General features: G+C 40.6%; 1 protein-coding gene across 6 annotated transcripts in view; it reads right to left on the bottom strand.

Annotated features, from left to right (window-relative positions):
- FAM149A (family with sequence similarity 149 member A) overlaps nt 1-12,791 on the bottom strand; it is a 34,927-nt gene that overhangs the window by 3,562 nt on the left and 18,574 nt on the right. For 4 of the 6 annotated variants that reach the window (XM_061404248.1, XM_061404251.1, XM_061404252.1 and 1 more), the window contains 8 exons: nt 11,762-11,887; nt 10,187-10,357; nt 9,449-9,633; nt 8,374-8,528; nt 5,546-5,649; nt 4,923-5,132; nt 2,069-2,189; nt 44-172 (listed from right to left, as the gene is read on the bottom strand). In XM_061404248.1, coding sequence (XP_061260232.1) covers nt 44-172; nt 2,069-2,189; nt 4,923-5,132; nt 5,546-5,649; nt 8,374-8,528; nt 9,449-9,633; nt 10,187-10,357; nt 11,762-11,887 — 1,201 coding nt within the window. The remainder of the gene's footprint in view (nt 1-43; nt 173-2,068; nt 2,190-4,922; nt 5,133-5,545; nt 5,650-8,373; nt 8,529-9,448; nt 9,634-10,186; nt 10,358-11,761; nt 11,888-12,791) is intronic. The other 2 variants (XM_061404249.1, XM_061404250.1) reach the window with 2 other exon arrangements.

Below are 12,791 nucleotides of genomic sequence, written 5' to 3'. Positions count from 1 at the left end.
AATATTTTTAAGAATCACAGTTAACGGTTAACAGAGAACCTACCCGAAATGTATGGGTAGTGCTGGGCCTTGAAAACTGTTCCATGGTTAGAGATCTTTCTCGAAGAGGTGACCGTTCTACACTATCAGGTAATGCACTCAACCCATGATTTTGTAGATGTCTTCCTCTGAGCTAAATAAAGGATAATATATTCTTGTTAAAACAAATGCAATTCTTAAAAAGACAAAAGAAAATCTGTATATGTTTCGATCAGTCTCTCGTCTATTCATTCTTTCGCTTATTTGAAAAACTTTTATTTAGATGTTGCTAAGTATACAGTCTACTAACACAAGTATCAAAATATACTTTGTGTAACTAACTGTATCTTTTAATCTGATAAAGCCCTAATAAGTAAATATGGATTAAAACATTAACCACATAAAATTCTTAATATTAAATTATGATAGAAATGTTATTCTGCATTTGTGAATGCAGCATGGGTGCATTTGTGAGGCATCTGAATTTTTTTAAATGTGATGTTTGACTGCTTTTATGATTCCACTCTAAGCCACAATATTCTAAGGTTAAATATTAAAGCTTTGCAACTCTTGCCTTCTGGGAATGATTTTTATTGCTGTGCCCAAGGAGGCAGAAGGAATGAGAGAGAAAGCACTGCCTCAGTTGGTTTTTCTCTCTCTAGACTTTATGTTCCTACGGTTGGCATTCTTCTATATTTTATCAAAGAGACACAAGTTAGGCTTCTTTGGCTCTCCAATGGTTAAGGCTCCACACTTCCAATGCAGAGGGTGGGGGTTTAATGCCTTGTCAGGGAACTAAGATTCTATATGCTACATGGCCAAAAATTAAAATAAATAGTTGCTTATATTGGAGTCTCGGAGAAGGCAATGGCACCCCACTCCAGTACTCTTGCCTGGAGAATCCCATGGATGGAGGAGCCTGGTAGGCTGCATGCAGTCCATGAGGTCGCTAAGAGTCGGACACGACTGAGCGACTTCAGTTTCACTTTTCACTTTCATGCATTGGAGAAGGAAATGGCAATCCACTCCAGTGTCCTTGCCTGGAGAATCCCAGGGACAGGGGAGCCTGGTGGGCTGCCGTCTATGGGGTCGCACAGAGTTGGACACGACTGAAGTGACTTAGCAGCAGCAGCAGTGAGAAGTCTGTATAAATCTGGGGGAAATCTGATTATGCTTCCTACCAGCAGCATAGCTTCCTCAGGCTTTCTGTAATTGCTTGGCTGAACTGAGCTTGGGTGAAGAAGACAGTGCCTCTACACTGCAGTGAACATGGTACAGACTAGCTATAAAGATGAGAGTTTAGGGCTTCGCCGGTAGTCCATGGTTAGGGACTCGGCATTTTCATTGCTATGGCCAGGGTTCAATCCCTGGTCAGGGAACTAAGATCCCTGATGCCATGTGGCAGGGCCAAAAAAAAAAAGAGAGAACTAGTAAAAATGGCAGAGTATTTTACTGTGCTTTTAATCTATGCCAGGCATTATTTAACATCTATAAATTCATTTAATCCTTATAGCAATTCTTTGAGGTGGGAATCATTATTGCCCTTTTATAAATAAAATTAAGGGAGATTAATTTGTACCAAATCATACAGAGAGTTTGTGTGACAGGCTTCAAACACAGATCTACCTGTCCATGGGATTCTCCAGGCAAGAATACTGGAGTGGGTTACCATTTCCTTCTCCAGGGGATTTTCCCAACCCAGGGATTGAACTCAGGTCTCCTGCATCGCAGGCAGATTCTTTACCATCTGAGCCCCCAGGGAAGCCCCTCCTGACCTAACCTTCACACTTTTCCTTACTACACCATCCTGACCATCAGATATTTCCTTGACACCTGGACCCTCTGATTTAATTCAGGCATGTTTGTATTTCACAAAATATTGAATCAACCGTCCAGCCTCCTGTAAATTCTCACAAGCTACTGACTTTCAGGAAGCATCAGGGAGATGTTTTATGCTACTGAGCTCTTGTGAAAGTGTTACAGTTATGTATGCTTGCTTTCCAACAAACAGTGAAAATGGTGCACTTAAGTATTAAGACAATTGTCTTACGGAAACAGGGCGTGATCCGGGACCTGCCACGTGGTGCTCTCCAGTCTCGGAGCCTATTGGGGGCAGCCGGCTCCGTGGGGTTTGAGTCGGTGGGGAGCCCATACGGTCCACACCAGTTTGCCTGTAAACACAACAGTGTGACCTGAGCACCCAGGTGCAGAGAGACGAAAGACTTTTCTGCAAAGCTCCTCACCTGAGCTATTGATCACAGCCTGCCTCCAGCGCCTAGCAGAATGAGCTGAGTTTCCTGAAGATGAATGCGGGCGGGGGACTGAGCCCCAGCTCCAGTCACTCCCATGTTTAGCAAGGACTATGAGCCTGTGTTTAATAAGTGCTCAGCTATGCGCAGAACACACAAGTTTCTGAAGGTCTAGTTCCTCCCCTTATGGAGATTTGTTGTTGTTTAGTCTCTAAGTTGTGTCCAACCTTTTGCGACCCTGTGAACTGTAGCCCACCAGGCTCCTCTGTCCATGGGATTTCCCAGGCAAGAATACTGGAGTGGGTTGCCATTTCCTCCTCCAGGGGATCTTTTGGACTCATGGATCGAACCTGTGTCTCCTGCCTCTCCAGCGTTGGCAGAAGGATTCTTTACCACTGAGCCACCAGGGAAGCCCTAAGGGAGATTACAAGTTATTGAAAACAAGATGAAGACACATAAATAATTAGATTACAAGGCAATGCAGTTGATATAGTGCTATGTACAGTATCTGGTTCTTATTACAACTGCTGTAGAAATTTAGGGAATACAGCAATCAATGCAGGATAAAATTAATTCTACTCTGCAGGGCTTAGGTGAGGAAAACCACAAAATTTTATGTAAGGTCATAAAATCAAGAGGTAAGATAATGCTCTTTGATGGGAAAACTAAATATTGTGAAAATGTCAATTATTCCTAAATCTTAAATAGATTTAAAGCTATGAGGTCCAATGTGATACTTTTTTTAAAATTTGACAACCAGATTGTAAAATTTATCAGGATGGGTTAGAAATTTTAATAAAAGAAGAGTAAGGATGATAAGACACCTTCCTTACCAGATAATAACACTGAAAAATTAAATGATCCAACTCATGCACAAGAATAGAGATGGATACTCTAGAAATGAATTCTAATTCATTTTTCATTTATTCGCTAATCATAAACTTATGAAAATTAAAATATGACAGGTTTTGATCCATCAGGTTTTAAAATACACATACTACCTAAAGTTTACAGGCTGTAAGGAAAGAGTCTTGTCTGTTTCCAGGGGATCTATAAAAATTGGTAGAACCATTCTTAGAAGAACTTTGAAAAAATATTTCAAGAGCCTTAAAAATATCCATAATCTTTGACCCAGTAGCTTTACTTCTAGGACTTACTACCAGGAAACAATTTTAAGACACCCTAACTAAGATTTGCAGAAGGCAATGGCACCCCACTCCAGTACTCTTGCCTGGAAAATCCCATGGACAGAGAGAGGGGCCTGGTAGGCTGCAGTCCATGGGGTCGCTAAGAGTCGGACACAACTGGGAGACTTCACTTTCTCTTTTCACTTTCATGCACTGGAGAAGGAAATGGCAACCCACTCCAGTGTTCTTGCCTGGAGAATCCCAGGGACGGGGGAGCCTGGTGGGCTGCCGTCTATGGGGTCACACAGAGTCGGACATGACTGAAGCAACTTAGCATAGCATAGCATAGCATAGCAACTAAGATTTATGTCAGATAATATTCACTGCACATTATAATAGTGAAAATATAAAAGATATGAAATTTTCCAGTAACAGGGCAACACATATACCCACATAATTATATTTTAGTCATTAAAATCATGCTTTCAAAAATATGCAATAACATGGAAAATATGAGTAATGTTAAAGTGAAAAAGTGTATGAAAAAGTGGTACATTACAGGACTTCCCTGTGGTCCAGTGGTTAAGAATCTGCTTGCAGATGCAGGTTCCATCTTTGGTTGGGGAACTACTGATAAGATCCCATGTGCCACAATGTAACATCTTGTGTGCAGTGACTAGGAGCCAAAGCAGCCAAAAATACATTTAAAAAAGCTGTTCTTAGACTGTCAAAGCAATCAACAAGACACTACTATTAACCTAAATATTGCCTGACACTTGGGTGACTGAGAAAACTGCTTCTTTATAATTCTACAATTAAAGGAAGCGACAAATGTCTTTTTAATAGGCAATGATTTGATGTTGATTCCCCAAGGCCAATAGATTTTCTGAAATTCCCTACACAGAGTGAAACTTGTCCTTAGAGATAGATAAAACTAATAGGTATGTTGTTGAGTCTTTAAGTTGTGTCCGACTCTTCTGTGACCTCATGGGCTGTCCATGGGATTTCCCAGGCAAGAATACTGGAGTGGGTTGCCATTTCTTTCTCCAGGGGATCTTCCCAGTCCAAGAATCGAACAGCTCCTGCCACATCTCCTGCATCGCAGGTAAGGTTCTTTACTGCTGAGCCAGTAAAGAACTATTTACTGGAGCTATTTACTCTAATAGCTATGTATATAAATTTTTACACATCACAATGAAAGTATCAATTATGTTTTTTAAAGGCTAATAATTTGCTAATTATTAGTTTTACAGACTTGGTCACTGAAACCCATCCAAGACCCTCTCCCTCAAAGAACTTGCTTTTGTTTGGCTGCCTGTGCTATAGGTACATGGCCTGACTTTATATTCTAGTATCCAACTAAGTATACTACTTCAATTCATGTTAAATATCCAGAGGAATGAACCACTTAGAAAAATGTTCATATAAAATTTGACAGCGGATGCTTTGTCTGGAATAAACCACAAACTAAGTGACAAGCATCTCTGTCCTCTGTGATCTTTGCTTTACCACCAGAAACAAGACTTACAGTTTTGTCCCCCTAAGAACTTCATCACTGTACACACTGGGGATTTTCAGCCTCTGGGAGTCCGAGGTAAGAGAAGGCAGCCTCCTGTGCGCGAGTGTTTTCTTTGCGGACGTCTGTGGTCCACGAGCATCCGTGATCCGGGCCAGACGGTTCTGGGCTGAGGAAAGAACAGCGGATCCTACACCCAATGGTTTGTCCTCCTGCTCATTCCTGGGGGAGAGAAAGCAACTTAATTGTTCAGGGGTAAGCTCTGCGAGAACAGGGCACTTACATATTTATCCTTTAGCAGACTCTGTCTAGAGCCTGGCATACAGAACATAGTCCCATTTGTTCAATGAATGAACAGACTAACATGCCCAGCTCAATTTTAATTTCAATGAAGGATCATCAACAGGGAAAAAAGATCTAAATTTCTTCTTGTTTGCATCAAACCATATAGTCCACAAGAGGCAGAATTCATAGCTACAGTCCCCTTTTCTTATCAGCCCCAACCTAACAGAAATTGTTTTGTGGCTGATACCTGACTATTGTCCTTTTACTTTACACATTGACTGCATGTGGTCTTTAGGGCTAGAACACATCCAGCCCGGGGAAGAGGGTGGATCACTATTTTTTATACGCACTGTGTTCTATCTGCAAAACAGGTAGGTCTCTGCTGAAGTGGTTTTGCTTGAATTGTCATCACACCATTCAAGTCACTATAAAAATTGTTGGAGAAGCGATGTATCTGAGGAAAGTAAACACAATAAAAATTAAAAAGCATCCAGGGTCACTGCAATTACTGTTAAAGGACACCTTCAAACTGGCTAATGGGAGGTGAATTTAATAAAGGGACTCTATTTTCTAAAAATATGTGAAGAGAAATTAATAAAGAATGATCAGATTTCCAAATGGGCTTCTCCAGTCGCTCAGCAGTAAAGAATCCTCCTGCAACTTTGTAGAGTTATTAGGAGAATTCAATTTGATAACCTTGGTGAAAGCGTGAAATAAAGACTAAATTATTACTAATCTAATATCTGGCCTGTAATACGACCAAGTAGATTTAAAATAATATTTAGTTTCAGGCAAACAGGGTTTCTGAAACTAGAATTCTAATTCCAGAAAAATGTGGCAACCCTAATCCCATTTTCCTCATATTGAATACATATAAAAATGTCAGAGGCATAAATTAAGACCTAGTGTGATTACCACCAAATGCTTTGTCTATTTCAAAATAAACTCTACTAGTATTTTATTTTTACTTTTAACTTTGTTGCCCATTCACTTTCTTTTACATTTATCCAAATTAAAACCAAATAGCTATCAAAAACATTTTTAAAAACCATGAAAAGCCATAAGTACAACAAAATATCTGTTGAAAAATTTCCTTAGATTTGAAAATTTCCATATTTCTCAAGTATATTTATGTTGAAGTGAAGTGAAGTAGCTCAGTTGTGTCCGACTCTTTGCAACCCTGTGGACTGTAGCCTACCAGGCTTCTCCCTCCATGGGATTCTCCAGGCAAGAGTACTGGAGTGGGTTGCCATTTCCTTCTCCAGGGGATCTTCCCCACCCAGGGATCGAACCCAGGTCTCCTGCATTGCAGGCAGACGCTTTAACCTCTGAGCCACCAGGGAAGCCCTATACTTATGTTGCCTGATAGTTAAAGCTTTTCTTCTATGTTGTCATCACTGTTCATTTGTATGTGATTCACATTTCATATTTTAATATGAAAAGTGGGAAATATTATTGAGCCTGTCAGCAATTTAAAGAGACCAAAAAGTACATTAAGCTGGTAGCAATTTCAAAAGTTTCTTTTGAACAGCACAAGCAAAGACTAAGTGGAAAGCCCTGGCACTAGTGAGTAAATTCTTTTAGTTATTTCTGTTTTAATCCACTGCTCCCTGAACCTCACGCCCTATTGCTCCTATTCTGGGTGCCTATTTCTCCCTCCGCTTTGTCATCCTCCAACGTTGTAGTCTATATCTAAAGCTACAGCTGTCATCTATTCTAAGCATATCTACTAGATTGCCTCTGTGTGTGTGTGTGTGTGTGTGTGTGTGTGTGCGCTCGCGCGCATACACGCATGTACTGTACTCTTTGTCATGGCTTGACTCCCTCCAACTAACTTGTAAGAACCAGGAATTTCGTCTTCTCTTTTGTCTACTTCCCCACACCAGATAGGCTGTGCAAACATAGAGTCCAAACTCCTTAGCCCTCCGGAAGGTCTCCCATGAGCAAGTGCATCCTTTCCAGCCTACTTTCCACTAGATCTTTCTTTGCATAGGGATGTAATTCAAGAAATCCGTATTGAGTTCCCAGTACATGTTTGTATGATTCTGTGCTCACAACAACCCCTTGCACAACATATGATTGCCCTCATTCTACAGATAAAGAAACTGAAGTTTAGAAAAGTTGAACAACAGGTCCAAGATAATCCTCCTTACGGGTCTCAATTCCCAATGCCACGTCCTGCCACAGAGACTCTGCTGGTCCCGGCGCCCCGTTCTCCAGCCCTCAGTCGGTCACTGCTGCCCTCCCTCACGCCTCCACGTGAGAACTGTCTGAATTGACCCACACAGTCTTCCCACCCAGGAAAACTACCTGTTTCTTCATGTTTGGCTCAAATTTCATCTCCAACCTAAAAGATGAAGCCTCGCTTCAGGCAGGGTAAATCATCCTCGTCCGCATTCTCTTACAGCCCTTCTTTTGCACATCACTTAGAGAAGACACTGCATCTGACCTGTATAATACTTTTCACTCGACTATTTCAGAGAATATGCTGTGATCATCTCTGTATGTCCTTAAAACACCTAATATAGTTGGTGTGTGGGTGCTCAGTTGTGTCTGACTCTTTGCAACCCCATGGACTATAGCCCACCAGGCTCCTCCATGGAATTTCTCAGCCAAGAATACTGGAGGGGGTTGCCATTTCCTATGCCAGGGGATCTTCCTGACCCAGGGATCGAATCTGCGTCTCCTGCATTGGTAGGCAGATTCTTTACCACTGAACCACCTAAGAAGCCCCAATACAGTTCACTTAATACAAACTCAATAAATGCTGAATGAACTCAATGCATACTCATTGATTGAGTCTTTTATTGCTTTGGTGGGAGGGAAGGAGAACATCTGAAACCTTCAACTTGTCTAGAAATACTGGGGAAAACATGTTTTCTTTTCAAAAATTGTGGAATCAGTTCTACCACTCCAAACAGCTGGAAAGTCACAAATCTGAGTGTCCCTGCTCTGTCAACCAATCTGGTGATTCTATTAAACTTCATCTGAGTGTCCCTGTTCTATCAGGAAATCTGGAAATTCTATTAAACTTCATAAAATATTTTAAAATTTTGGTCTTATTGGCCAACAGACCCAAATATCTTGATAACAATTTAACACTGGACACTGGCACTCTGGACAACCTGAGGCCAGATACATAAAGACTGAAAGAAAGAGACAGCAAGAAAGCACCTACCTGCTGTGGGTTAAGATGAGAAGCCAGGGATACACTTCGAGTTTCAGAGCTTCTGGATGGCGGAACACTGGACACATCAGCGTTAATGCGGGAAATGACTGTGGGTGGAGATTTATTCTCAGCTACTTTCAATTTTTCTTTCTGTTTTTTTCCTTCTGTGCCAAAGAAAAACCAATATTATTACAAAACATTATCTAATACTGTATATGTACTTAAAATTCACTGTTCAGAGAGAGCATTTCTTCTTGAGATCCTTGAGTCTGCAGTGGCCACTGAACCTTAAAGAGAACAGACCCTACAGAGTAATGGGCTTTGACACTTTTCCAAGAGCATCTAATGAAATGCCTATCCTTTCAGTGGTACGTAAGAAAAAAAAATCAGAATTATACACTGGAGCAAGAATGATTCTTGGTATTTTATAATATCCCAATTAATCCCTTTGATTGCAAAAAGTAATATTTAATTAATATATTATTAATTATATATAATATAATATATATTATTATAATATATACTATACTGTTATTAATTATTACTATATTATTAATATATATTATATTATAATAATATAATATATATATATGATATATTATTATACTATTGTGAAAATTGGTTAACAGGAGTCATTACTGTCCACCACTGACATTTCTATCATGTTTCTGCTCGGTTTCGAGTAGAGAACATTTTATACAGGTAAATGAAGTGATTAATAAATTAGCTTTGTTTACCTTTTATTTTATAAATAATGTCATCTAGAATTAAAAAAACAATATCCCATTACTAGAGATTAGTTATGTAATTTTTTTAAATCAGAATTTAAAAAGTGACTTCGAGCTTCTCTCTAATGTATTTCTGTATTTTTTCAGGAATACCTCAATCTTTTTTTTATAGCTCAAAACGTGAGAATGTCATTTCTGAGGTGATTAAAGGTTACTTGTGAATAAAGGCAGAAACCCACTTCCCTTCTCACTCCAGTCATGTCCTAGATTTGGCCAAGTCAAGCACGTGGGACAGAAAGCTGAGGAGCATGGGTTACTTTTTCTTTTCAATACGTCACATTCTACAAATTAAGTACCTGTAAGTTCCCAGTGTTTTCTGGTCAGCTTTTCCAACACCTCCACCACATTCATCCAGACGTGATCAAACACTTCCGCAGCCACCGCATCTCTGATACAGTCGTGTGGCGACACGGGAGGAAGTCCGTGCTTACGCCACGTCCTGCGACGATGAGCTGGTTTTTGTTCAAGACAGTCCTCGCCACTAAGGACAAAACCCATTCTCATTACTAAGCTATCAATGGTTGAGGTTAAAAGAATGCTACTCCTCTGTCCAACACACATGCATATTTGTATACTGTATGTATATAGACAAACAGCATTTTTTTAGTACCAATTTTTAATCAGGAGGCAAATTTTCATTATACAATACCAATAGCTCTTGTCTAAGAATCAGATACGCATTTAGAGCAGAGACTGGACCTGGACCTTTTCCCCTTTGCTCTCCTGGGCAGCCAGATTCTGAAACCCTGGGGGACAAAGGCCACTAGGAGCCTTTTTCCACTTTTACCAATGCGCTAAACGCGATTCTTATTTTCTGTCGGTGCCACTTTGTCAGAAAGAAAGGGAAACACTGCTCTAACATATCTATATTCTGCCAGGAACTGAAAAACTTCGGGGAGCACAGGACTCTGAAAAGAGTGGAAAATCTTTCGCATAAGTGAAAAATGCACAAAACACTAAATGAGCCTATAATCAACATACACGCCCAATAAATATTATTGTACTAAGTCAATGTCGAATAAAATTCTATTTACTCTTGTTTTCTGTCAAAAGCAAAATACTCTTCAATCTTTCCATCCACATCAAAAATCTCTTCTTCCAGAGATGAATGTGCCATGAGGTCCACAACCCTGGTGCCATCAGGACCCGGCAGGGAGGGGGCTGGGAGAACGGCTGGGACTATCTGAGAGCCAGAGATGCACAGCCTACGGGGAAAAGCAGATTCTCCATGAGGGTCAGCAATACAATGTTTACATGATCAGGGTGGGCCCTTCAATTAGTTATAAAGCCACAGATTTCCAAATTTTAAAAAGCACTAAACATTACATTTGACAAAAGGCATATGCTTAAAAGCAACATTTTAACCCAGGCATCATTTAAATTTTTAAGGGCTTCTTAAAAGTCTAAATTATTCTACGAGTTTGTGTCTTCTTTGCTATGATGAAGGAGCATCATGGCATAGTCCGTTCCTAAGATGTGTGAATGGCATAAGGGATTTACCAAAATCTGTTCATGAGCAAAAGAACACAGAATAGAGCTTTATTTCTTCTGCTACTGTCTTGAGGCTTAGAATCCATCACCATGAGGCAGTTCTTGATTTGGCATTAGCCTCCGCCTCTCAGAGTATTTGAAACAACAGTTTAAAAGTTAACTGTCTTGATACTTGTATTACATGCACACAGCACCATCAGTTTAGAATCGGAAGTATCTTGGGTAAAAAAAAAAAAAATTGCTCTGTATTTGCCCTTTATTAAAATCTAAATTTCTAAGTTGGTGAAGCCAAGGATCGCGGCTGAGATAGACATGAAAAAGTATAACTAAAATGCATTTGAAAATACTTTTTAGGGCTCCCTACGTGGCACAGTGGCAAAGAATCTACCTGCCAACGCAGGAGACACAGGAGACTTGGGTTCCATCCCTGGATCAGGAAGATCCCCTGAAGGACGGCATGACAACTCTCTCCAGTATTCTTGCCTGGAGAATTCCATGGACAGAGGAGCCTGGCAGGCTACAGTCCACAGAGTCGCAAAGAGTCGGACATGACTGAGCATGAGCACATCTGCTCGTAACAGTGGATGGATGTGTGTGTGTGTGCTAAGTTGCTTCAGTCGTGGCTACTGGGGTTCCCCAGTGGCTTAGCAGTGAAAAAGCCACCTGCAATGCAGGAGCCACAGGAGATGTGGGTTCAGGCCCTGGGTCAGGAAGATCCCCTGGAGGAGGGCATGGCTACACTCCACTATTCTTGCCTGGAGAATCCCATGGACAGAGGAGCCATGGACAGTTCATAGGGTTGCAAAGAGTCAGACACAACTGAAGCAACTTAGCACATGCACACTCTGGCTATTACTTATTCATTTAAATATATAATTTAAAATATGCTTCCCAGGTGGTTCAGTTGGTAAACAATCTGCCTGCAATGCAGGAGACCCGGGTTTGATACCTGGGTCAGGAAGATCCCTTGGAAAAGGAAATGGCAACCCACTCCAGTATTGGAGAATTCCATGGACAGAGGAGCCTGGCGGGCTATGGTCCATTGGATTGCAAAGAGTCAGACACGACTGAGCGACTAACACTTTCACACTTTTCGAAAGTAACTTCTAGCAACATACTCTCTGATATTGCTGCTGTGTCCACAGTCATCAAGGAAGGGTCTTTGGATGGCAGAAGCAGGCCGGCTGCTCTGGAAATGCTCAACTCCTTCATCAGCAGGCGGGATGAGCTGTCTTCCTAATACTCTGAAAGTGGGGGGGAAAAAAAGGAAACTAACATTTTTTTATTGGAAAGGGGAAGATGTTTTGAAGCAGTTTGGAAAGTATGAAGTGATAAGGTAAATACTGGTACATGGGCAGTGTAACGGGATCACAGGAAACGTACGGGCTTTGAGGGGGGGACATACTACACTGCTCTTGCCATTGATGCAGAGCCTTTAGCCAAAGTTTGCAGGCTCCCTGAGCCACTGATTCCATCTGTTCCATTTTGTATCCAAAGTAGAATAACAGTTCCCTTGTAGGACTAACAAGTAGCTTAGAGACAGTATAATCACATTCAGACAACTAGGGTAATGCTAGGCACACAGAAGCTCCCTATGTTAACTGATACATTCGCAACAAAGGAAAATAATGTGAATATATATACTTGGTTTACAGTCCTTGCCATCTTTTCTTTTCTCTACTCTCTCTCTTCCTTCATTTTTATCTTAAGTATATAAGACAACACTGAAAGAAACAGATCTGAGCTCCTGGGTTTAGGCAAGTGCACCATGATGCCTAGGAAAGTCCACATTGCATCGTTAATGTCTAGTGGATTCTAAGACAGGGGCTTACAATGGCCTGGAGACAAAAAATTAAACCTACTGAATAAAGATTTTTAAAAATCTTACTTAATTAACCAAAAGATTTATCAACATGTGTATGGAAGTTCTAATGTAGTCTCCCCAGATATAACCCAGAGAAACTTCAGATAACTGACATGGATTTTTTTTTTTAACCCTCTAAGTAGGTTTGGCTGAGTAATTGAAGGAAGACAATCTTCCCTTTATACTCAATCTATATACTTCATCTTTGATCTTAAGAAGAAATAGATGAGCTTCTCCTACATAAGGGATCTTGATGAGATGGTCAGATTCATCCACGCCATCAT

The sequence above is a fragment of the Bos javanicus genome, chromosome 27, assembly GCF_032452875.1.
Source record: "Bos javanicus breed banteng chromosome 27, ARS-OSU_banteng_1.0, whole genome shotgun sequence".
Taxonomy (NCBI): Eukaryota; Metazoa; Chordata; class Mammalia; order Artiodactyla; family Bovidae; genus Bos; species Bos javanicus.
This window is presented reverse-complemented; position numbering and strand designations above follow the sequence as displayed.